Genomic DNA, 25,348 nt, shown 5'->3' on the forward strand with positions numbered 1-25,348 from the left:
TTTTGCCCCCACATCTCCATCCCCGGCGTTCCTTTCCCTCCGCGCCGCCTTTTTTTCCCCGTTTTTTTCGCCACGTTTCACTTTTTTTTGCGTTTTTCCCCCCATTTTATCGCCCCGGGGGGGGTCCTAACTCCTTGTGCCCCCCCCCCCCCGTTTCCTCCAGGGAGGAAGCGGAGAGCCCGGCCCCCCCTGCCTCAACCACTCGGAGAGCGGCTCCGGCCGGGAGCTGCCGCTGCTGCCGGGCGAGAGCAGCGAGCACTTAGCTCAAGGTGAGCCCGACGCCCCCCCAGAACCCCCCAAAATTCCCCCAGAACCCCCCAAAATCCCCCCAGAACCCCTGCAAATTTCCCCAGACATCCCCAAATTTCCCTACACCTCCCCAAATCCCCCCAGAACCTCTCAAATTCCCCCAGAACGCCCCAAATTCCTTCAGAACTCTTCAAATTTTGCAGAACTTCCCAAGTTTCTGCAAAATCGCCCTGAATTCCCCCAGAACCCCTCAAATTCCCCCAGAACTCTTCAAATTTTTCCAGAACCCCCTAAATTTCTGTAGAATCACCCTGAGCTCCTGCAGAACCCCCCAAAATTACTCCCACAACTCCTCAAACTCCTCCAGAACTCGCAAATTTTCCAGAATCCCCCAAATTTCTGTAGAATCACCCTGAACTCCTGCAGAACCCCCCAAAATTACCCCCAGAACCCCTCAAATTGCTCTAGAACTGTTCAAATTGTGCCAGAACCCCCCAAATTTCTGTAGAATCACCCTGAACTCCTGCAGAACCCCCCCCAAATTACCCCCAGAACCCCCCCAAATTACCCCCAGAACCCGTCAAATTTCGCCAGAACTCTTCAATTGTGTCCAGAACCCCCCAAATTTCTGTAGAATCACCTGAGCTCCTGCAGAACCCCCCGGAATTGCGCCCCAAACCCACCAACATTACCCCCAGAACCCCTCAAATTTACTCATAACCCTTCGAATTTGTCTAGAAAGCGCCAAATATCTGCAGAATTCTCCTGAATTTCAGCAGAATTCTCCAAATCCCTCCCAGAACCCTCCAAATCCCTCCCAGAACCCTCCAAATCCCTCCAGAACCTGTCAAATTCCCCCAGAACCCTTCAATTTGTGCCAGAAACCCCCAAATTCTGCAGAATCGCCCAGAATCCCTGCAGAACCCCCCTGAATTTCCCCCAGAACGCCCCAAAATTATCCCCAGAACCCCACCAATTCTTGCAGAACCCCTCAAATTCTTGCACAACTCTTCAACTTGTCCAGAACCGCCCAAATTTCTGCAGAATCTTCTTGAATTCCAGTAGAGCTCCCCCAAATCCCCCCAGAGCCCCGCAAATCCCTCCCAGAACCCCTCAGATTCCCCTAGAACCCTTCAATTTTGTCCAGAAGCCCCCAAAATTCCCCCAGAACCTCCCCAGATCCCCCCAGGAACCCTCAAATTCCCCCCAGAACCCCCCAAATTCCCTTAGACCCCCGCAAATTCTTCCAGACCCCCCCCCCAAATTCTCCGGAACCCCCCCAAATCCCCCCAGAACCTTTCAAATTTGTCCAGAACTCTCCAAATTTTTCCAAGAACCTCTAAATCCCCCAGAACCCCCTCAAATCCCCCAGACCCCCCCAAATTCCGCAGAACTCCCCCAAATCCCCCCAGACCCGTCAAGGTTTTGCCAGAACCTCCTAAATTTTTCCAGAAGCCCCCCCAATTCCCTCCAGAACCCGCCAAATCCCGTAGAACCTCTCAAATTTCTCCAGAACCCCCCCAAATCCCCCCAGAACCCTCCCAAATTCCTCCAAAACTCCCCTAAATCCCCCCAGAACCCTCAAAATCCCCCCAGACCCCCCCAAAATCCCCCCTAACCCCCCCAATTTCCCCCCCACCAGGTGCCTACGGGGGTCTTTCGGAGCGGCCCTCGGCTTCCGTCTCTCCCAGCTCCGTCTCCGCTTCCCGCCTGGGTTCCATGGAGCTGCCCCCCCCTCCCGAGCTGCCCCCCCGCGTTCCCATCGAAGAAGCGGCCGAGCGGCTCCAGAGCCCTTTTCCCCCCGGATTGCTCCACGCTCCCTTCCCCGACCCCCCCGACGGGGCAGGTAAGAGTTTTTTGGGGGGGTAACACCCCAATTTGGGAATCTTTGGGGGGGGGGGGGGCAAAATCCTAATTTTGGGGCTCCTCGGGGGGAGCGGTTGGGGTTTTTTGGGGTTTTGGGGGGGTTGCAGCCCGCTTCTGGGGTGTGTGGGGGTTGGTTTGGGGGCTGGATATGGATTTTGGGGTTCCTTGTGGCGGGGGGGGGGATTGTACTCCTTTATTGCTTTCTTGGGGGGGTAATTTTGGGGGCTGCCTTCCCCCTCACCCTCTCCAGGGGGTGTTTTGGGGGGTCCAATCCCCCCCCCCAGCGTGAAGTTGGGGTCTCTACGCCTTCCCACGTCTCTCCCAGCACCTCACAAGCCCCCAGTTCCCCCCCAGGATCCCCCAGTTTCCCCCAAATCCCCCATTCCCTCCCCAAAACCCCTTATTTCTGTTCTAAGCTGCTAGTACCCCCCCCTCCAGGACCCCCCGTTTTCTCCTAGAACCCCCCATTCCTCCCCAAACACCCCCTATTTCCCCCCCATTCCCCCCCAAACCCCCTTATTTCCCCCCCAGGATCCCCCATTTTCCCCCAAGCCCCCCTATTTCCCTCCCAGGACCCCTGCTCCTCTCCAAACCCTCCTATTTCCCCCCCAGGACCCTCCAAGATCCCCTATTTCCCCCCCAGGACCCCCCAAAACACCCTTTTTTCCCCCCAGGACCTCTTATTTCCCCCCCAAACACCCCTACTTCTTCTCCAAGCCCCCCATACTGCCCAAACCCCCACATTCCCTCCTTATTTCTCCCCTATTTCTCCCCAGGACCCCCCATTCCCCGCAAACCTCCTCTATTTCCCCGCCAGGACCTCCTCTTTCCCCCCCAAACCCCCTTATTTCCCCCCCTTGTTTCCCCCCCAGACCCCCTTGTTTCCCCCCCAGACCCCCTTGTTTCCCCCCCAGACCCCATTATTTCCCCCCCAGGACCCCCTATTTCCCCCCAGGACCCCCCAAAACCCCCCTATTCCTCCCCCAGGACCCCCCCATTCCCCCCCAAACCCCCTGTTTCCCCCCAGGACCCCCCCAAACCCCCTATTTCCCCCCCAAACCCCCCTATTTCTCTCCAGGACCCCTTATTTCCCTCTCAAACCACCCTATTTCCTTCTTAGGACCCCTTGTTTCCCCCCAGGACCCCCTTCTTTCCCCCCCAAACCCCCATCTTTCTCCCCCAGGACCCTTATTTCCCCCCCAAACCCTCTTATTTCCCCCCCAAACCCCCATCTTTCCCCCCCAAACCCCCCTATTTCCTTCCCAGGACCCCTTATTTCCCCCCAAACCCCCATCTTTCCCCCCTAGGACCCCTTATTTCCCCCCCAAACCCTCTTATTCCCCCCCAAACCCTCCTGTTTCCACCCCAGGACCCCTTATTCCCCCCCAAACCCCCATCTTTCCCCCCCAAACCCTCCTGTTTCCTCCCCAGGACCCCTTATTTCCCCCCCAAACCCTCTTATTTCCCCCCCAAACCCCCATCTTTCCCCCCAAACCCTCCTGTTTCCTCCCCAGGACCCCTTATTTCCCCCCCAAACCCCCATCTTTCCCCCCTAGGACCCCTTATTTCCCCCCAAACCCTCCTATTTCCTCCCCAGGACCCCTTATTTCCCCCCCAAACCCCCATCTTTCCCCCCCAGGACCCCTTATTTCCCCCCAAACCCTCCTATTCCTCCCCAGGACCCCTTATTTCCCCCCAAACCCTCCTATTCCACCCCCAGGACCCCCTTATTTCCCCCCAAACCCCCTTATTTCCCCCCCCAGCACCCCCCATACCCCCTCCCCATTCCCTCCCCCTGACCCCCCCCCGCCCCCCTGGCAGGGCCGTTCCTCTTCCAGGCGGAAGCGGAAGAGGGGGGCGACGGGGACCCCCTGGAGCACCCCCTTTCCGACTACCCCTGGTTCCACGGGACCCTCTCGCGGCTGAAAGCGGCTCAGCTGGTGTTGGCCGGCGGCGCCGGCAGCCACGGCGTCTTCCTGGTGCGGCAGAGCGAGACGCGCCGCGGCGAGTACGTCCTCACCTTCAACTTCCAGGGCAAGGCGAAGGTAAACGGCGGGGCCGAAAACCGCCCCGTTTCGGCCCGAAAAACAACAAATAAACCGCAACAATGGCGAAAACCGCCCCGTGTCGGCCCCGAAATCAACAAAAAAAACCCACAACAACGGCAAAAACCGCCCCGTTTCGGCCCCGAAAACAAAAAACGAACCACAACAACGGTGAAAACTGCCCCGTTTCGGCCCTGAAAACAAAAAAAGAGCCACAACAACGGCGAAAACCGCCCCGTTTCGGCCCCGAAAACAAAAAAAGAGCCACAGCAATGGCGAAAACCCGCCCCGTTTCGGCCCCGAAAACACAAAAAAGACCACAACAACGGCGAAAACCGCCCCGTTTCGGCCCCGAAAACAAAAAAAGAGCCACAGCAATGGCGAAAACCGCCCCGTTTCGGCCCCGAAAACAAAAAAAGAACCACAACAATGGCGAAAACCGCCCCGTTTCGGCCCCGAAAACAAAAAAAGAACCACAACAATGGCGAAAACCGCCCCGTTTCGGCCCCGAAAACACACAAAAGAACTACAACAACGGTGAAAACTGCCCCATTTCGGCCCAAAAAACAACAAAAAAACCCCACAACAATGGCAAAAAGTGCCCCATTTCGGTTCCAAAACCAAAAAAACCCCACAACAACGGCAAAAACCGCCCCGTTTTGGCCCCAAAAACACAAAAAAAACCCCCACAACAATGGTGAAAACCGCCCTGTTTTGGCCCAAAAAACGACAAAAAACTCACAACAACGGCAAAACCTGCCCCGTTTTGGCCCCGAAAACAAAGAAAGAACCACAACAACGGTGACAACTGCCCCGTTTCGGCCCAAAAAAACAACAAAAAAACCCCACAACAACAAAAAAACCCCACAACAACGGCGAAAACTGCCCCGTTTCGGCTCCGAAACCAAAAAAACCCCACAACAATGGTGAAAACCGCCCCGTTTCGGCCCAAAAAAACAAAAAACCCCCACAACAAGGCATAAACGGCCCCTTTTTGGCCCAAAAAACAACAAAAAAACCAGAACAACGGCGAAAACTGCCCTGTTTCGGCCCCAAAAACGCAAAAAAATCCCCCACAACAATGGCGAAAACCGCCCTGTTTCGGCCCAAAAAACAACAGAAAACCCACAACAGCAGCGAAAACCGCCCCGTTTCGGCCCCGAAAACAACAAAAAACCCACAACAACGGCGAAAACCGCCCCGTTTCGGTCCAAAAAACAACAGAAAACCCACAACAGCAGCGAAAACCGCCCTGTTTCAGCCCCGAAAACAACAAAAAAATTCACAACAACGGCATAAACCGCCCCGTTTCGGCCCCGAAAACAACAAAAAACCCACAACAACAGCGAAAACCGCCCCGTTTCGGTCCAAAAAACAACAGAAAACCCACAACAGCAGCGAAAACCGCCCTGTTTCAGCCCCGAAAACAACAAAAAAATTCACAACAACGGCAAAACCGCCCCGTTTTGGCCCCAAAAACGCAAAAAAGCCCCCACAACAATGGCGAAAACTGCCCTGTTTTGGCCCAAAAAACAACAAAAAACTCACAACAACAGCAAAAACCGCCCTGTTTCAGCCCCGAAAACAACAAAAAAATTCACAACAACGGCATAAACCGCCCCGTTTCGGCCCCGAAAACAACAAAAAACCCACAACAACAGCGAAAACCGCCCTGTTTCGGTCCAAAAAACAACAGAAAACCCACAACAGCAGCGAAAACCGCCCCGTTTCGGCCCCAAAAACAACAAAAAACCCACAACAACAGCGAAACCCGCTCTGTTTCAGCCAAAAAAACAACAGAATACCCACAACAATGGCAAAAACTGCCCGTTTTGGCCCCGAAACCACAACAACGGGGCGGGGGGGGTGTCCCTTCGTCAGTCGGCGCCGCTGACGCCGCCTCGTTTTGTCACCCGCCAGCACCTCCGGCTGTCGCTGAACGAGGAGGCGCAGTGCCGCGTCCAGCACCTCTGGTTCCAAACCATTTTCGACATGTTGGAGCATTTCCGCGTCCACCCCATCCCGCTGGAGTCCGGCGGTTCCAGCGACGTCACCCTCCTCAGTTACGTTGTGGCTTCCCAGCGACTGCACGGTAAGTTGACGGCTGACGCCTACAGCCGCACACCGGCACCGTCGGCACCACCGGTTGGTGCCGGGAGGGGTCCCGGTGCTGTCCCGGGAACCGTGTGCGCGTGCGGGTGTTCTTTCCGGGTGCGTGCGGGTGTTTTCTCCGGGTGTGCGCGTCGGGGAGGGCTGTTCCCTCTCCGGGTGTGCACATCGGCGTCTAACACCCTTCACGCTAAACGCACACGTGGGTGTCGTGTTCTTCAACGCGTGTCTTTGTCCGGCTGTTCCCTCTCCGGACGCGGCGGTGCGTTTCGGGAGGGCTGTTCCCTCTCCGGGTGTGTGCGTCAGCGTCTAACACCCTTCACCGTAAAAGTACATGCGGGCATCACGCTCTTCCTCAATCCGTGTCTTTGTCTAGGTGTTGTCTGTGTGTGCGTCCGCCTGTTCCTTCTCCGGACGCAGCGGTGCATTTTGGGGAGGGCTGTTCCCTCTCCGGGTGTGCACGTCGGCATCTAACACCCTTCACCCTAAACGCACACGTGGGTGTCGTGTTGTTCCTTCAACACGTGTCTTTGTCCGGGTGTTGTCTGTGCGTGCGTCCGGCTGTTCCCTCTCCGGACGCGGCGGTGCGTTTCGGGGAGGGCTGTTCCCTCTCCGGGTGTGCGCGTCGGGGTCTAACACCCTTCACCCTAACCATACATGCGGGCATCATGCTGTTCCCTCAACACGTGTCTTTGTCCGGGTGTTGTCTGTGTGTGCATCCGCCTGTTCCTTCTCCGGACGCGGCGGTGCATTTTGGGGAGGGCTGTTCCCTCTCCGGGTGTGCGCGTCGGCATCTAACACCCCTCACCCTAAATGCACATGGCTGCATCACGCTGTTCCCTCGCTGTGCGTCTTTGTCTGGGTGTGTCCGGCTGTTGTCCGATTGTTTGTCCGGATGTACGCGTCGCTATCCATGGCCAATGTTCCTCATCCCGGGCACACGCCTTGGTGTTGAGCTGCTGTCTGTGCGCGCGTCTGGCTGTTCTCTCTCTGCGTGTGCGTCCGCCTGTTTCCTTTTGCCCCTGTTTCCTTTTGCCCCTGTTTCCTTTTCCCCGTTTCCTTTTCCCCGTTTCCTTTTCCCTTCCCCATTTCTTTTCTTTTCCGCCTGTTTTGTTTCTTTTTCACCTGTTTCTTTTCTTTTGTTTTTCCCTTGTTTCTTTTTTTCTCTGCCTGTTGTTTTCTTTCCCCCTTTACTTTTCCGCCTGTTTTGTTTCTTTTCCGCCTCTTTCTTTTCGTTTCCGCCTGTTTCGTTCCCCCGTTTCTTTTCGTTTCCGCCTCTTTCGTTTCGTTTCCGCTCTTTCGTTTCGTTTCCGCGTTTCGTTTCCCCGTTTCCGCCTGCGTCTTTTCTTTTCCGCCTGTCTCATTCCCCGTGTCGTTTCCCCGTGTCGTTTCCCTGTTTCGTGTCCCCGTGTCGTTTCCCCATTTTGTTTCCCCGTTTCGTTTCGTTTCCCCCTGTTTTGTTTCTTTTCCACCTGTTTCGTTTCCCATTTCTTTTCTTTTCCGCCTGTTTCTTTTCGTTTCCCCCGTTTTCGTTTCCCCCGTTTTCGTTTCCCCATTTTCGTTTCCCCCGTTTTCGTTTCCGCCTGTTTCTCCTCCTCCGGCTGTCCGTGTCCACATTTTAACAGCGACACCCCCCCCCCCCCGCCCAAACACACATTTGCGGCTGGGCGTTCTTTCCCCCTGGCTCCGGTTGTCCCCTCAGTGCCCGTCCGTCTGTCGCCGGTTGTTCCTCCTCTGGCTGCGTCCCCCGTACCCCGCGTTGACCACCCCAGACGTACACATTCGCGGCGAGGTGTTGCTCCTACGGGTGTTCGCGTGGCCGGTGGTTCTCTCTGGGCGCGCGCGGGTGTCGTTCCTCCGGGTGTGCGCGTCCGCGTCCGGCTGTTTCCCATCCAGGTGTGCACGTCCCTGTTTGCCTTTCCCTTCTCCACGTACGTGTTGGAGTCCGACTGTTCCCCGTGTCCGGCTGTTCCCTCTCCATGTCTCCAGCTGTTCCCCATCCTTTTGTCCGTGTCTGACTGTTCCCTCCCTGCGCGTCTGCGTCCGGCTGTTCTCTCTCCGTGTGTGTCCGTGTCGGCTGTTCCTTCCCTGCGTGCCGTGTCCGGCTGTTCCCTTTCCGTGTGTCCGGCTGTTCCCTTCCCTGTGTGTCCGGCTGTTCCCTTTCCGTGTGTCCCCAGCTGTTCCCTTCCTGCATCTGCGTGTCCAGGTGTTTTCTTTCTACGTGTCCATGTCTGGTTGTTCCTTCTTTGCATGCGTGTTTCTGGTTGTTCCCTCCGTGCGTCCGCCTGTTCCCTTTCCATCTGTCCAGACATTCCCTCCTTCTCTCTGTGTGTCCGGCTGTTCTTTGTCCACATGTTCACATCCGCCTGTTCCCTTTCCGTCTGTCCGGCTGTTCTTTCCCTCCGTCTGTGTGTCCAGCTGTTCTCTGTCCACATCTTTGCATCCGGCTGTTCCCTTTCCGTCTGTCTGGCTGTTCCCTCCCTGTATCTGTGTGTCCGTCTCTTCTCTATTTGCATATTCACGTCGGTTGTTCCCTCCCTGCGTCCGCCTGTTCCCTTTCCATCTGTCCAGCTGTTTCCTCCCTCCATCTGTGTGTCCGGCTGTTCTCTATCTACGTCTTCGCATCTGGTTGTTCCCTCCCTGCGTCTGCCTGTTCCTTTTCTGTCTGTCTGTCTGTTCCTTCCTCGTGTTTGTGTGTCTGGCTGTTCTCTGTCCATGTCTTCACATCCGACTGTTCCCTTTCTGTCTATCCGCCTGTTCCCTCCCTGCATCTGTGTGTCCAGCTATTCTCTATCCACATATTCGCGTCTGCGTGTTCCCTTTCTGTCTGTCCGGCTGTTCCCTCCGTGCATCTGCATGTCCGGCTGTTCTCTGCCCGGGTCTTCGCATCCGACTGTTCCCTTTCTGTCTGTCCGGCTGCTCCCTCTGTCCGTCTGTGTATCCGGCTGTTCTCTATCCACATGTTTGCGTCTGGTTGTTCCTTCCCTCTGTCCGACTGTTCCCTTTCCATCTGTCTGGCCATTCCCTCTCTCCATCTGTGTGTCCGGCTGTTCTCTGTCCACGTCTTTGCATCCGACTGTTCCCTTTGCATCTGTCTGCCTGTTCCCTTTCCATGTCTGCCTGTTCCCTCCATCCGTCCGTACGTCTGGCTGTTCTCTGTCCACGTCTTCGTGTCTGGTTGTTCCTCCCTGTGTCCGCCTGTTCCTTTCCGCCTGTCCGGCTGTTCCCTTCCTCCGTCTGCGTGTCTGGTTGTTCCCTCCCTGCGTCCGCCTGTTCCCTTTCCGCCTGTCCGGCTGTTCCTTCCCCGTGTCTTTGCGTCCGACTGTTCCTTTTCCATCTGTCCGCCTGTTCCCTTTCCGCCTGTCCGGCTGTTCCTTCCCCGTGTCTTTGCGCCCGACTGTTCCTTTTCCATCTGTCCGCCTGTTCCCTTTCCGCCTGTCCGGCTGTTCCTTCCCTGTGTCTTTGCGTCCGACTGTTCCTTTTCCATCTGTCCGCCTGTTCCCTTTCCGCCTGTCCGGCTGTTCCTTCCCCGTGTCTTTGCGTCCGACTGTTCCTTTTCCATCTGTCCGCCTGTTCCCTTTCCGCCTGTCCGGCTGTTCCTTCCCCGTGTCTTTGCGTCCGACTGTTCCTTTTCCATCTGTCCGCCTGTTCCCTTTCCGCCTGTCCGGCTGTTCCTTCCCCGTGTCTTTGCGTCCGACTGTTCCTTTTCCATCTGTCCGCCTGTTCCCTTTCCGCCTGTCCGGCTGTTCCTTCCCCGTGTCTTTGCGTCCGACTGTTCCTTTTCCATCTGTCCGCCTGTTCCCTTTCCGCCTGTCCGGCTGTTCCTTCCCGTGTCTTTGCGTCCGACTGTTCCTTTTCCATCTGTCCGCCTGTTCCCTTTCCGCCTGTCCGGCTGTTCCCTCCCTCCATCTGTGCGTCCGGCTGTTCTCTCTCCACATCTTCGCGTCCAGTTGTTCGCTCCCTGCATCCGACTGTTCCCTCCCACCGTCCGCCTGTCTCCGCCGTCCCTCCGACTGTCCCCCCGCCCCCCCCCCCAGCTTCTCACCGGGTTTCTGTGTGCCCCCCCCAAAAAATTTACAGGCCGGGACAGATCCGGGAGCCGCTCGGCCGCCTGTGAGCCGGACCCCCGCAGCCCCGACTCGCCCGCGCTCCTCTCCATCGCCGCGAGCGACTGTTTGTAAGTGCGACGCCGCCGGGGGGGGGGGGGGGGGGGGGCCAACAACACAAGACCCCCCCCCCCCCCAAAAAAAAAAAAAAATCAAAAAAACCCTTCACCGTCACCCCCGCGCCCCCTCGCAACACCCTGACGCCGCTCTCCCCGTGGTTTTTATATTTTTTTTTGTCCCCCCCGCCCCGATTTTTCGCAGAGCCGAGCATCTCCCGTAGCGGCCCCCCCCCGGCGAGGAGGAGGAGGAAGGAGCAGCCCCCCCCCCCAAAAGCCCCGAAGACCCCGATGGGGGGGGAAGCGGGCCGCCGGCAATCGCTACTCCTTCGTTTGAGAGACACCCCCCCCCCCCAAAAAATTAATTATGGACCTCGTTTTGCCCCCCCCTCCCCTTTAACTCCCCAAAACGCCGCGGTACGGCCCCTGCGGCCCCCCCAGGTACGTTAAACCCCCCCCCCAAAAAAAACAAAACACTACAGGGGGGGATCCAACCCCCCCCCCCCCCTTTTCCAACCCTACCCTGAGGTTTATTTTTTTACGGGGGGGTCACTTTCGCCCCCCAAAAACCCTTTCCCTTTTGTGCCCCCCCCCCCGCCCCCGACACCCCCGTTTCGGGTCGGTTTGTACAGAAACCGCGGGCGCCTTTTAAAAGAAAAGCGGAAAATCGGAGCCGTCGGTCTCGTTTCGGGGGGGGGGGACGACACGTCGCAATTTGGGGGGCTGCGCCGTCGCCGGGGGGGGATTTTGGGGGTCCCCAAGGGGGGTCAGGGACAGTTTGAGGGGGGTGAGAGGCAGTTTTGGGGGCAGAAATGCCGGTTTTGGGGGTCCTGGTCTCCGTTTAGGGGGTTCTAATCCCAGTTTGGGGGTCCCGGTCCCAGTTTGGGGGTCCCGATCCCAGTTTTGGGGTGCCAGACCCCCCGTTTGGGGGTCCTGCTGCCAGTTTTGGGGTCAAACACCCCGTTTTGGGGTCCCAATCCCAGTTTTGGGGGTTCCAATCCCAGTTTTGGGGTCTCAGACCCCCATTTTGGGGTCCTGGTCCCAGTTTTGGGGGTCCCAATCCCAGTTTTGGGGGACCCGGTCCCAGTTTTGGGGGTGCCAATCCCAGTTTTGGGGGTCCCAGATCCCCTGTTTGGGGGTCCTGGTCCCAGTTTTGGGCTCAAACTTCCCATTTTGGGGGTCCCAGTCCCCGTTTTGGGGGTCCCAGTCCCAGTTCTGGCGTCCTAGACCCCCAGTTTGGGCGTCCTGGTCCCAGTTTTGGGGTCAAACAACCCCATTTCGGGGGTCCCAATCCCAGTTTCGGGGGTCCCAATCCCAGTTTGGGGCTCCAGTCCCAGTTTTGGGGTCCCAGACCCCCATTTTGGGATCCTGCTGCCAGTTTTGGGGTCAAACACCCCATTTTGGGGTCCCAATACCAGTTTCGGGGTTATGGTCTCAGTTTTGGGGTTCTGCTCCCAGTTTTGGGGTCCCAATTCAGATTTGGGGTCAAACACCCTGTTTTGGGGGTCCCAATCCCAGTTTTGCGGTCTCGGAACCCCATTTTGGAGTCCTGGTCCCAGTTTCGGGGTCCCAGTCCCAGTTTTGGGGGTGCCAATCCCAGTTTTGGGGGTCCCAGACCCCCTGTTTGGGGGTCCTGCTGCCAGTTTTGGGGTCAAACACCCCGTTTTGGGGTCCCAATCCCAGTTTTGGGGTCCCAATCCCAGTTTTGGGGTCTCAGACCCCCATTTTGGGCTTCTGGTCCTAGTTTTGGGGGTCCCAATACCAGTTTGGGGGTCCCAGTCCCAGTCTTGGGGACGCCAATCCCAGTTTTGGGGTCCCAGGCCCCCTGTTTGGGGGTCCTGCTGCCAGTTTTGGGGTCAAACACCCCGTTTTGGGTCCCAATCCCAGTTTTGGGGGTCCCAATCCAGTTTTGGGGTCTCAGACCCCCATTTTGGGCTTCTGGTCCTAGTTTTGGGGGTCCCAATACCAGTTTGGGGGTCCCAGTCCCAGTCTTGGGGACGCCAATCCCAGTTTTGGGGTCCCAGGCCCCCTGTTTGGGCGTCCTGGTCCCAGTTTTGGGGTCAAACACCCCATTTTGGGTTCCAATACCAGTTTCGGGGTTATGGTCTCAGTTTTGGGGTTCTGCTCCTAGTTTTGGGGTCCCAATTCCAGATTTGGGGTCAAACACCCTGTTTTGGGGGTCCTGGTCTCTGTTTCGGGGGTCCCAATCCCAGTTTGGGGCTCCCAGTCCCAGTTTTGGGGTCCCAGACCCCCATTTTGGGGATCCTGCTGCCAGTTTTGGGTCAAACACCCCATTTTGGGGTCCCAATCCCCGTTTTGGGGTCCCAATCCCAGTTTGGGGGTCCCAGACCCCCCGTTTGGGCGTCCTGGTCCCAGTTTTGGGGTCAAACACCCCATTTTGGGGTCCCAATACCAGTTTGGGGGGGTCCCAATACCAGTTTCAGGCTTGTGGTCCCAGTTTTGGGGTCCCGGTCCCAGTTTTGGGGTCTTAGACCCCCATTTTGGGGGTCCCGGTCCCAGTTTTGGGGGCCCCAATCCCAGTTTTGGGTCCCAGACCCCCCGTTTGGGCATCCTGGTCCCAGTTTTGGGGTCAAACACCCCATTTTGGGGGTCCCAATCCCAGTTTTGGGGTCTCAGACCCCCATTTTGGGGTTCTCGTCCCAGTTTTGGGGGTCCCAGTCCCAGTTTTGGGGGTCCCAGACCCCCCACTGGGGCGTCCTGGTCCCGGGTTTGGGTCCTGATTCAAATTTTGGGGTCAAACACCCCATTTTGGGGTTCCAATACCAGTTTTTGGGGTCTCAATACCAGTTTTGGGGTTGCAGACCCCCAGTTTTGGGGTCCCGGTCCCAGTTTTGGGGTCGCCAATCCCAGTTTGGGGGTCCCAGACCCCAGTTTTGGGGTACTGGTCCCAGTTTGGGGCTCAACCCCCCCATTTTGGGAATCTGGGTCTCCATTTTGGGGGGCTCCAGCCCCACTTTGGAGCCCCCAGCCCCATTTTGGGGGGCCCCCAACCCCATTTTGGGGTGTCTCCAGCCCCATTATGGGGGTCTCCAGCCCCATTTTGGGGGGGGTCCAGCCCCATTTTGGGGTCTCCAGCCCCATTTTAGAGGCTCCCAGCCCCATTTTGGGGGGTCCAGCCCCACTTTGGGGGGGTCCAGCCCCATTTTAGAGGCTCCCGGCCCCATTTTGGGGGGGTCCAGCCCCATTTTGGGGCCCCCAGCCCCATTTTAGAGGCTCCCGGCCCCATTTTGGGGGGGTCCAGCCCCATTTTGGGGCCCCCAGCCCCATTTTAGAGGCTCCCGGCCCCATTTTGGGGGGGTCCAGCCCATTTTGGGGCCCCCAGCCCCATTTTCGAGGCTCCCGGCCCCATTTTGGGGGGGTCCAGCCCCATTTTGGGGCCCCCAGCCCCATTTTAGAGGCTCCTGGTCCCATTTTGGGGGGGTCCAGCCCCATTTTGGGGGGGTCCAGCCCCATTTTGGGGCCCCCAGCTCCATTTTAGAGGCTCCCGGCCCCATTTTGGGGGGCCCCCAGCCCCATTTTGGGGCCCCCAGCCCCATTTTAGAGGCTCCTGGTCCCATTTTGGGGGGGGTCCAACCCCACTTTGGGGGGGTCCAGCCCCATTTTAGAGGCTCCTGGTCCCATTTTGGGGGGGTCCAGCCCCACTTTGGACCCTCCAGCCCCATTTTGGGGGGCCCCCAACCCCATTTTGGGGGGTCTCCAGCCCCATTTTGGGGTCTCCAGCCCCAATTTGGGGGGTCTCCAGCCCCATTTTGGGGGGGTCCAGCCCCACTTTGGGGGGGTCCAGTCCCATTTTAGAGGCTCCCGGCCCCATTTTGGGGGAGTCCAGCCCCATTTTGGGGCCCCCAGCCCCATTTTAGAGGCTCCTGGTCCCATTCTGGGGGGGTCCAGCCCCATTCTGGGGGGTCCAGCCCCATTTTGGGGGGGTCCAGCCCCATTTTGGGGCCCCCCAGCCCCATTTTTGAGGCTCCCGGCCCCATTTTGGGGGGGTCCAGCCCCATTTTGGGGCCCCCAGCCCCATTTTAGAGGCTCCCGGCCCCATTTTGGGGGGGTCCAGCCCCATTTTGGGGCCTCCAGACCCATTTTCGAGGCTCCCGGCCCCATTTTGGGGGGGTCCAGCCCCATTTTGGGGCCCCCAGCCCCATTTTCGAGGCTCCCGGCCCCATTTTGGGGGGGTCCAGCCCCATTTTGGGGTCTCCAGCCCCATTTTAGAGGCTCCTGGTCCCATTTTGGGGGGGGTCCAACCCCACTTTGGGGGGGTCCAGCCCCATTTTAGAGGCTCCTGGTCCCATTTTGGGGGGGTCCAGCCCCACTTTGGACCCTCCAGCCCCATTTTGGGGGGCCCCCAGCCCCATTTTGGGGTGTCTCCAGCCCATTTTGGGGGGGTCCAGACCCAATTTGGGGGGTCTCCAGCCCCATTTTGGGGGGGTCCAGCCCCATTTTGGGGGGGTCCAGCCCCATTTTGGGGCCCCCAGCCCCATTTTAGAGGCTCCCGGCCCCACTTTGGGGGGGTCCAGCCCCATTTTTGAGGCTCCCGGCCCCATTTTGGGGGGGTCCAGCCCCATTTTGGGGCCTCCAGACCCATTTTAGAGGCTCCCGGCCCCATTTTGGGGGGGTCCAGCCCCATTTTGGGGCCTCCAGACCCATTTTAGAGGCTCCCGGCCCCATTTTGGGGGGGTCCAGCCCCATTTTGGGGCCCCCAGCCCCATTTTCGAGGCTCCCGGCCCCATTTTGGGGGGGTCCAGCCCCATTTTGGGGCCCCCAGCCCCATTTTAGAGGCTCCCGGCCCCATTTTGGGGGGGTCCAGCCCCATTTTGGGGCCCCCAGCCCCATTTTAGAGGCTCCTGGTCCCATTTTGGGGGGGCCCAGCCCCATTTTGGGGCCCCCAGCCCCATTTTAGAGGCTCCTGGTCCCATTTTGGGGGGGCCCAGCCCCATTTTGGGGCCCCCAGCCCCATTTTAGAGGCTCCCGGCCCCATTTTGGGGGGGTCCAGCCCCATTTTGGGGGGGGGGGGGGCCTCCTTCCCAGCAGCTGCTGGGGGCCGGCCCCTCCCTCCGCTCCTAATCTGGGGGCGCAGCTGCTCCCCCCCCCTTTCCCCCCCCTCGAGGCTATTTTGGGCCCCCAGCACCCGCCGGCCCCTTATAGGGTAAAGCCCAGCACCCTCCTCCCCCTCCCCCCCCCACCCTGACTCCCCCCCTCCCCTCCCCCCCCCCCCACTCAGCACCCACCCCCCCCCACCCCTCCCCACCCCAAAATTTGGGTGCCGACGCTCTGGTGCCACCGGGGGGGATTTATACCCGCCGTGGGGTGCCACCCCCCCCCCCCACCCCACCCAGCCCCCATCATTACTGGGGGGGGGGGGAACTGGGACACCCCCCCCCCCCAGTAACCTGGCCGCTGTGGGGCTGGGAGGGGGGGGCTGCTATGGGGCAGGGTGGGGGGGGGGCCAGGGGGTCCCAGTTTGCTGTGGGGCAGGGAGGGGGGGTCCCAGTTTGCTATAGGGCAGACTGGGGGGGGCCCAGTTTGTTATAGGGGGGGTCCCAGTTTGCTGTGGGGCAGACTGGGGGGGGACCCAGTTCGCTATGGGGCAGGGAGGGGGGGGCCAGTTGGTTTTAGGGGGGGTCCCAGTTCGCTATGGGGCAGGGAAGGGGTGTCCCAGTTTGTTATGGGGGGGTCCCAGTTCGCTATGGGGCAGACTGGGGGGGGTCCCAGTTTGCTGTGGGGCAGGAGGGGGGGTCCCAATTTTCTATGGGGCAGCCTGGGGGGGTCCCAGTTTGTTATGGGGGGGTCCCAGTTCGCTCTGGGGCAGGGAGGGGGGGTCCCAGTTCACTATGGGGCAGACTGGGGGGGTTCCCAGTTTGCTGTGGGGCAGACTGGGAGGGTCCCAGTTTGCTATGGGGCAGGAGGGGGGGGTCCCAATTTTCTATGGGGCAGACTGGGGGGGTCCCAGTTTGCTATGGGGCAGGGAAGGGGTGTCCCAGTTTGTTATGGGGGGTCCCAGTTCACTATGGGGCAGACTGGGGGGGTTCCCAGTTTGCTGTGGGGCAGACTGGGAGGGTCCCAGTTTGCTATGGGGCAGGAGGGGGGGTCCCAATTTTCTATGGGGCAGACTGGGGGGGTCCCAGTTTGCTGTGGGGCAGACTGGGAGGGTCCCAGTTTGCTATGGGGCAGGAGGGGGGGGGTCCCAATTTTCTATGGGGCAGACTGGGGGGGGTCCCAGTTTGTTATGGGGGGGTCCCAGTTCGCTATGGGGCAGACTGGGGGGGTCCCAGGGCCCCCCAGTTCGCTATGGGGCAGGGAGGGGGGGTCCCAATTTTCTGTGGGGCAGGAGGGGGGGTCCCAGTTTGTTACGGGGGGGTCCCAGGGCCCCCCAGTTTGCTATGGGGGGGTCCCAGTTTGTTATGGGGGGGTTCCCAGTTCGCTCGGGGTCAGGCCGTGGGTCTGGCGGGGTGGGGGGGGGACACAGACACCCCCCCCCCCCCCGGGTGCCCCCCCCCAAAGGTTGGGGTAACCGGAGCCGCCGGCAGCTGCCGCTCGGATTTCGGCCGGGAACCCAACACTGACCCCCCCCCAGGACCCCCCCCCACGCCGTGGGGCAGCCCCACATCTCCCCAAAAATAGGGTGGGGGTCCCCCTCCCATTAAAAAAAAAAGAAAAAAAATTTGGGGGGGGGTCCTTAGGTGACCCCCGGCGCGAGGACGGAGCTGGGAAAATAAAAATAATTACCCCCCCCCCCCCCCCAAAAAAAATTTAAATTTTTCCGCCGTGGGGCTGACGCTGAATCCTGAAATGGAATATTTTGATTTTTTTTTGGGGGGGGGGGGGGGGGGGGGGGGGGGCGTGGTAAAAAAAAAAAAAAAATAGATCCCAGCGTCCCCATTCCCTCCTGTCCGTCAGAGCCAGAAATAACCTGGGGGGGGGGACAAGGGACACGGGGAAAAAAAAAAAAAAAAATTTTAAAAAAAAAAGGGGGGGGGACGGACACGCGAGTGACACCGGGGGGGGCGTCACCCGGGGGGGGGGCATTGGGGTGGCCCCTCATAAGCCCCCGCGTCGGTCCCCCCCGAGGGTGCCCGGATCTCCCTCCTTTCCCCCCCCCCCCCTTTTTATTTATTTTATTTTTTTTTTCCTGATTTTTTAGGGTTTTGGGGGTTTTTCAGGGGTTTTGGGGGGGGGTCTTGTTGGGTTTGGGGGGGTTGGTTTGGCTTTTGGGGGGGTTATTTTGCTTTTTTGGGGGTTTATTTTGATTTTTGGGGGCCTATTTTGATTTTTTAGGGTTTATTTAATTTTTCAGGGTTTATTTTGATTTTTGAGGGTTTATTTTGATTTTTTGAGGGTTTTTCCTTTGGTTTTTAAAGGTTCTTTTGGGGTTTTTTTGGGTTTCTTGGGGGGGGGGATTTTGGGGGTTTTGGGGGGCGTTCCTGGGTTTTTTTGGGGGGTTATTTTGCTTTTTTGAGGGTTTATTTTGATTTTGGGGGTTTATTTTGATTTTTGAGGGTTTATTTTGATTTTGGGGGGTTTATTTTGATTTTTTGAGGGTTTATTTTGATTTTTTTGAGGTTTTTCCCTTCGGTTTTTAAGGGTTCTTTTTGGTTTTGGGGGCTTTTTGGCGGTTTTTTGGTTTTTTGGGGGGGGTTATTTTGCTTTTTTGAGGGTTTATTTTGACTTTTTGAGTTTTTTTCTTTCGGTTTTTAAGGAGTTTTTTGGGTTTCTTGGGCGGGTTTTTTGGGGTTTTTAGTTTTTGGGGTTTTTTAATTTTTGAGGTTTTTTGGTTTTGGGGGTTTTGGGGTTTTTTTTTGTTTTTTGGGGGTTTTTTTTGGTTTTGGGGGGGGTTTGGGTTTTTTAGGGGTTTTTTTTTGGTTTTGGGGGTTTTGGGGTGGGGGTTTTTTGGGTTTTTGGGGTTTTTTTTTTGGTTTTTTGGGGTTTTTTGGGGGTTTTTTTTTGGTTTTTGGGTTTTTGGGGGGGTTTTTGGTTTTTTTTCGGTTTTTTTGGTGTCCCCCCCCTCGGCGGCAAGAGCGGGGGGCCGCGATGGAGAACGCCCACGCCAAGACGGTGGAGGAATGCCTGGCGTATTTTGGGGTGACCGAGAGCGTGGGGCTCTCCCCCGAGCAGGTCAAGAGGAGTTTGGAGAAATACGGGCACAACGGTGAGAAAAACGTTAAAAAATGATTTGGGGGGGATTTGGGGGATTTGGGGGGATTTGGGGATTTTGGGGAATTTGGGGGATTTGGGGATTTGGGGGGATTTGGGGGATTTGGGGGGATTTGGGGGAATTTGGGGGGATTTGGGGATTTGGGGGGATTTGGGGGGATTTGGGGGATTTGGGGATTTGGGGGAATTTGGGGAATTGGGGGATTTGGGAATTTGGGGGGATTTGGGGGGATTTGGGGGGATTGGGATTTGGGGATTTGGGGGAATTTGGGGAATTGGGGGATTTGGGAATTTGGGGGAATTTGGGGATTTGGGGGAATTTGGGGGGATTTGGGGAGTTGGGGGATTTGGGGGGATTTGGGGAATTTGGGGGAATTTGGGAATTTGGGGATTTGGGGGGATTTGGGGGGACACAGGGATTTGGGGGAATTTGGGGATTTGGGGGATTTGGGAATTTGGGGGGATTGGGGGATTTGGGGGATTTGGGGATTTGGGGGAATTTGGGGGATTTGGGGGGACACAGGGGTTTGGGGGAATTTGGGGGATTTGGGAGTTTGGGGGATTTGGGGGATTTGGGATTTGGGGGGATTTGGGGAATTGGGGGATTTGGGGGAATTTGGGGGGATTTGGGGATTTGGGGGATTTGGGGGAATTTGGGGGGATTTGGGGGAATTTTGGGATTTGGGGGGATTTGGGGGATTTGGGGGAATTTGGGGATTGGGGGGATTTGGGGGAATTGGGGGAATTGGGGGATTTGGGGGGATTTGGGGGAATTTGGGGATTTGGGGGAATTTGGGGGATTTGGGGGGATTTGGGGGGATTTGGAGATTTGGGGGGACACGGGGATTTGTGGGATTTGGGGGGACACGGGGATTTGGCAGGATTTGGGGGGATTTGGGGATTGGGGGGATTTGGGGGAATTTTGGGATTTGTGGGGATTTGGGGATTTGGGGGGACACGGGGATTTGGGGGATTTGGGGGGATTTGGGGGAATTTTGGGATTTGGGGGGATTTGGGGGATTTGGGGGGACACGGGGACGTGGGGGGGATTGGGGGGAATTTGGGGGATTTAGGGGGATTTGGGGATTTGGGGGGGATTTGGGGGGACGTGGAAATGTGGGGGGACACAGGGATTTGGGGGGATTTGGGGGATTTGGGGGGACGTGGAAATTTGGGGGGACGTGGGGGGATTTGGGGGGATTTGGGGGGGACGTGGAAACGTGGGGGGACACGGGGACACGGAGGGATTTGGGGGGGGCATGGGGGGGGCACAGAAATTTGGGTTTGGGGGGATTTGGGGACACGGGGGGACATTGGGGACACCGGAGGGGGGGGGGGCCACGACACCCGGGGGGGCCACGGCCCCATTTGGGGGGGGGGGGGGCGACACCGACGTCCCCCCGTGTCCCCCCCCAACTCCCCCCCTCCCTCCCCACAGAGCTGCCGGCCGAGGAGGGTGAGTATTTAGATTTTTTTTTTTTTTTTGGGGGGGGGGCACGGACACCCCATTTCGGGGCCCCCTCGGACCCCCCCTACCCCTTCCCTACCCCCAAACCCCCCCAATTTTTATTTTTTATACCCCCATTAATTTTTTTGTACCCCCTTAATTTTTTTATACCTCCTTAATTCTTTCTTCCCCCCTTAATTTTTTTCTACCCCCCCTTAATTTTTTTATACCCCCATCAATTTTTTTATACCCCCCTTAATTTTTTTATACCTGTTTTAATTTTTTTATACTTTCATCAATTTTTTTCTACCCCCCTTAATTTTTTTATACTGCTATTAATTTTTTTCTACCCCCCCTTAATTTTTTTCTATGCCCGTTAATTTTTTATACTCCCATTAATTTTTTTCTCCCCCCCTTAATTTTTTTCTACCCCCCCTTAATTTTTTTCTATGCCCGTTAATTTTTTATACCCCCATTAATTTTTTTGTACCCCCTTAATTTTTTTATACCTCCTTAATTCTTTCTTCCCCCCTTAATTTTTTTCTACCCCCCCTTAATTTTTTTATACCCCCATCAATTTTTTTATACCCCCCTTAATTTTTTTATACCTGTTTTAATTTTTTTATACTTTCATCAATTTTTTTCTACCCCCCTTAATTTTTTTATACTGCTATTAATTTTTTTCTACCCCCCCTTAATTTTTTTCTATGCCCGTTAATTTTTTATACTCCCATTAATTTTTTTCTCCCCCCCTTAATTTTTTTCTACCCCCCCTTAATTTTTTTCTATGCCCGTTAATTTTTTATACTCCCATTAATTTTTTTCTCCCCCCCTTAATTTTTTTCTACCCCCCCTTAATTTTTTTCTATGCCCGTTAATTTTTTTCTCCCCCCTTAATTTTTTTCTCCCCCCCTTAATTTTTTTCTCCGCCCCTTAATTTTTTTCTACTCCCTTAATTTTTTTATACCCCCTTTAATTTTTTTCTCCCCCCCTTAATTTTTTTCTCCGCCCCTTAATTTTTTTCTACTCCCTTAATTTTTTTATACCCCCCCTTAATTTTTTTATACCCCCCTTAATTTTTTTATACCCCCATAATTTCCCCCCCCCTTAATTTTTTTATACCCCCATTCATTTTTTTCCTCCTTCCCTAAATTTTTTTCCTCCCCCCCTAAATTTTTTTCCTCTCCCCCTAAATTTTTTTCCTCCCCCCCTAAATTTTTTTCCTCCCCCCCCTTCATTTTTTTCCCGCGCCCCCCCCCAGGAAAAACCATCTGGGAGCTGGTGGTGGAGCAGTTTGAGGATTTACTGGTGCGGATCCTGCTGCTGGCCGCCTGCATCTCCTTCGTGAGTGTCACCGGGGGGGGGACACCCCCCCCCATGACCCATTTCGGGACACGTGTCCTTGGGGACGACCTTTAATTTGATTTTTTTAATTTTTTTTCGGGGGGGGGGGGTGGGATCCGGTGTCGGCTCAAGTGTCCGGCAGCTGCCGGAGAAGGGGGGGGGGGGGGACACGCGACAGCTGAGTTTTTTTTCCGTGTCCCCCCCCCCCCCCAAAAAAAAAGGTGCTGGCGTGGTTTGAGGAGGGGGAGGAGACCATCACGGCCTTCGTGGAGCCCTTCGTCATCCTCCTCATCCTCGTGGCCAACGCCGTGGTGGGCGTCTGGCAGGTAAAAATAAGGGGGGGGGAACTGGGGGGGGGGGACTGGGAGGGACTGGGAGCACTGGGAGGGGGTTGGGGGGCGCTGGGAGGGGGTTTGGGGGCGCTGGGGTGGGGACTGGGGGCACTGGGAGGACTGGGAGGGGGACTGGGAGCACTGGGAGGGGGTTTGGGGGGACTGGGAAGGGGACTGGGAGCACTGGGATGGGGACTGGGGGCGCTGGGATGGGGACTGGGGGCACTGGGAGGGGGTTTGGGGGCGCTGGGGTGGGGACTGGGGGTACTGGGATGGGGACTGGGAGCACTGGGAGGGGGTTTGGGAGGACTGGGATGGGGACTGGGAGCGCTGGGAGGGGGACTGGGGGCGCTGGGATGGGGACTGGGGGCACTGGGAGGGGGTTTGGGGGCGCTGGGGTGGGGACTGGTGGCACTGGGAGCACTGGGATGGCAACTGGGAGCACTGGGAGGGGGACTGGGAGCACTGGGATGGGGTTTGGGGGGACTGGGAGGAGGACTGGGAGCGCTGGGAGGGGGACTGGGGGCGCTGGGATGGGGACTGGGGGCACTGGGAGCACTGGGATGGCAACTGGGAGCACTGGGATGGGGAGTGGGAGCACTGGGATGGGGTTTGGGGGGACTGGGAGGGGGACTGGGAGCGCTGGGAGGGGGTTTGGGGGCGCTGGGGTGGGGACTGGGGGCACTGGGAGCACTGGGATGGCAACTGGGAGCACTGGGATGGGGACTGGGAGCACTGGGATGGGGTTTGGGGGGACTGGGATGGGGACTGGGGGCACTGGGAGGGGGACTGGGGGCGCTGGGAGGGGGACTGGGGGCGCTGGGGTGGGTACTGGGGGCACTGGAAGCACTGGGATGGGGGCACTGGGAGCACTGGGATGGGGAGTGGGAGCACTGGGATGGGGTTTGGGGGCACTGGGGTGGGGACTGGGAGCACTGGGGTGGGATTTGGGGGCACGGGGAGGAGACTGGGAGCACTGGGATGGGACTGGGGGCGCTGGGAGGGGGTTGGGGTGAGTTTGGGGACACGGGGACAGCCCTGACCATCCCTGTGTCCCTTCCGTGTCCTTCCCATGTCCTTTCCGTGTCTTCCCGTGTCCTTTCCGTGTCCTTCCCTTGTTTTTCCGTGTCCTTCCCATGTCATTTCCGTGTCCTTTCCGTGTCCCTTCCGTGTCCCTTCCGTGTCCTTTCAATGTCCTTCCCATGTTTTTCCATGTTTTTCCCATGTTTTTTCCGTGTCCCTTCCTTCCGTGTCTCTTCCGTTTCCCTCCCGTGTCCTTCCCATGACCGTCCCGTGTCCTTCCCATGTTTTTTCCATGTCCTTTCCATTTTTCCGCATTTTTTCCATGTCTCTTCTGTGTCCCTTCCGTGTCCCTTCCGTGTCCTTTTCATGTCCTTCCCGTGTTTCTCTGTGTCCTTCCCATGTCCTTCCCTTGTTTTTCTGTGTCCTTCCCATGTTTTTCCGTGTCTTTTCCATGTTTTTTTCCATGTCCTTTCCGTGTCCCTTCTGTGTCCTTTCCACATCCTTCCCGTGTCCTTCTCTTGTTTTTCCGTGTCCTTTGCATGGTTTTCCATGTCCTTTCCGTGTTTTTGCATCTTTTTCCATGTTTTTCTGTGTTTTTTCTATGTCCCTTCCTTCCGTGTGTGCCTTGTGTCCCTTCCGTTTCCCTTCTGTGTTCTTCCTGTATCCGTCCCGTGTCCTTCCCGTGTCCTTCCCATGGTTTTCCGTGTGCTTTCCATGTTTTTCCATCTTTTTCCATGTTTTTTGTGTTTTTTCCATGTCCCTTCCTTCCGTGTGTCCCTTCCGTTTCCCTTCTGTGTCCTTCCCGTGTCCGTCCTGTGTCCGTCTCGTGTCCTTCCCGTGTCCTTCCCATGGTTTTCCGTGTCCTTTCCATGTTTTTCCATCTTTTTCCATGTTTTTTCTGTGTTTTTTCCATGTCCCTTCCTTCCGTGTGTGCCTTCCATTTCCCTTCTGTGTCCTTCCCATGTCCTTCCCATGTCCTTCCCATGGTTTTCCGTGTGCTTTCCATGTTTTTCTATCTTTTTCCATGTTTTTTCTGTTTTTTCCATGTCCCTTCCTTCCGTGTGTCCCTTCCGTTTCCCTTCTGTGTCTGTCCCGTGTCTGTCCCGTGTCCATCCTGTGTCCGTCTCGTGTCCTTCCCATGTCCTTCCCATGGTTTTCCGTGTCCTCTCCGTGTCCTTCCCATGTTTCTCCATTTTTTCCACGTTTTTTGTGTTTTTTCCATGTCCCTTCGTTCCGCGTGTCCCTTCCGTGCCCGCCCCGTGCCCGCCCCGTGTTTTCCCGTGCCCGCCCCGTGTTTTCCCGTGTTTCCCCGTGTTTTCCCCGTGCGGGCAGGAGCGGAACGCGGAGAACGCCATCGAGGCGCTGAAGGAGTACGAGCCGGAGATGGGGAAGGTTTACCGCGCCGACCGCAAGGCCGTGCAGCGCATCAAGGCGCGGGACCTCGTCCCCGGCGACATCGCCGAGGTGGCCGGTGAGGGGGGGACGGACGACTTACTGGGGATACTGGGGATACTGGGAACGCTGGGGACGCTGGGAGGGACGCACGGGGACGCCCCGGGCTGCGGGTGGATGCCCAGGACCCCCCGGGCCCAGTCTGTGGAGGGTTCCAGTAAGCCCCAGTAGCTCCCAGTAAGCTCCAGTAGCTCCCAGTAAGCTCCAGTAGCTCCCAGTAAGCCCTGGTAGCTCCCAGTAAGCCCCAGTTGCTTCCAGTAAGCTCTGGTAGCTCCCAGTAAGCCCCAGTACCTGTTAGGAGCTCTCAGGAGCTCCCAGTAAGCCCCGGTAGCTCCCAGTAAGCCGCGGTAGCTCCCAGTAAGACCCGGTAGCTCCCAGTAAGCTCTAGTAGCTCCCAGTAAGCCCCAGTCGCTCCCAGGAGTTCTCAGGAGCTCCCAGTAAGCTCCAGTTACTTCCAGTAAGCCCCAGTAGCTCCCAGTAAGCCCCGGTAGCTCCCAGTAAGCCCTGGTAGCTCCCAGTAGCTCCCAGTAAGCCCCAGTACCTCTCAGGAACTCTCAGTAAACCCCAGTAGCTCCCAGTAAGCCCCGGTAGCTCCCAGTAAGACCCGGTAGCTCCCAGTAAGCCCCAGTTGCTCCCAGGAGCTCTCAGTAAGCCCCAGTAAGCCCCAGTAGCTCTTAGTAGCTCCCAGTAAGCCCTGGTAGCTCCCAGTAAGCTCCAGTAGCTCCCAGTAAGCCTCAGTAGCCCCTAGTGAGCCCCAGTAGCTCCTGGTAAGCCCCAGTAGATCCCAGTAAGCCCCAGTTGCTCCCAGGAGCTCTCAGGAGCTCCTAGTTAGCCCCAGTAAGCCCCAGTAGCTCCCAGTAAGCCCCAGTAGCTCCCAGTAAGCTCTAGTAGCTCCCAGTAAGCTCCAGTAGCTCCTAGGCGCTCCCAGTAAGCCCCAGTAGCTCCCAGTAAGTCCCAGTAGCTCCTAGGCGCTCCCAGTAAGCCCCAGTAGCTCTCAGGAAGCCCCAGTAGCTCCCAGTAAGCTCTAGTAGCTCCCAGTAAGCTCCAGTAGCTCCTAGGCGCTCCCAGTAAGCCCCAGTAGCTCCCAGTAAGCTCTAGTAGCTCCCAGTAAGCTCCAGTAGCTCCTAGGCGCTCCCAGTAAGCCCCAGTA

At 57.3% G+C, this 25,348-nt stretch overlaps 2 protein-coding genes across 3 annotated transcripts in view; both read left to right on the plus strand.

The window, feature by feature from the left end:
- Window positions 1-163: 163 nt before the first annotated feature.
- On the plus strand, window positions 164-10,889 carry SH2B1 (SH2B adaptor protein 1; the record flags this gene model as incomplete). The annotated part of the gene is made up of 6 exons (XM_069777781.1): window positions 164-269; window positions 1,892-2,095; window positions 3,937-4,160; window positions 6,081-6,252; window positions 10,350-10,446; window positions 10,637-10,889. Coding segments are annotated over 6 exons (822 nt in total), but the record flags the coding sequence as incomplete, so codon positions are not given.
- A 7,525-nt stretch (window positions 10,890-18,414) lies between these two features.
- The window catches only part of ATP2A1 (ATPase sarcoplasmic/endoplasmic reticulum Ca2+ transporting 1), a 46,936-nt gene continuing 40,002 nt past the window's right edge, over window positions 18,415-25,348 (plus strand). For both annotated transcript variants that reach the window (XM_069777782.1, XM_069777783.1), the window contains exons 1-5: window positions 18,415-18,595; window positions 20,039-20,056; window positions 21,309-21,391; window positions 21,613-21,717; window positions 24,079-24,217. In XM_069777782.1, the coding sequence (XP_069633883.1) occupies window positions 18,478-18,595; window positions 20,039-20,056; window positions 21,309-21,391; window positions 21,613-21,717; window positions 24,079-24,217 (463 nt within the window). In that variant the 5' untranslated portion in view covers window positions 18,415-18,477. The remainder of the gene's footprint in view (window positions 18,596-20,038; window positions 20,057-21,308; window positions 21,392-21,612; window positions 21,718-24,078; window positions 24,218-25,348) is intronic.

The sequence above is a fragment of the Haliaeetus albicilla genome, unplaced genomic scaffold (assembly GCF_947461875.1).
Source record: "Haliaeetus albicilla unplaced genomic scaffold, bHalAlb1.1 scaffold_166, whole genome shotgun sequence".
NCBI lineage: Eukaryota > Metazoa > Chordata > Aves > Accipitriformes > Accipitridae > Haliaeetus > Haliaeetus albicilla.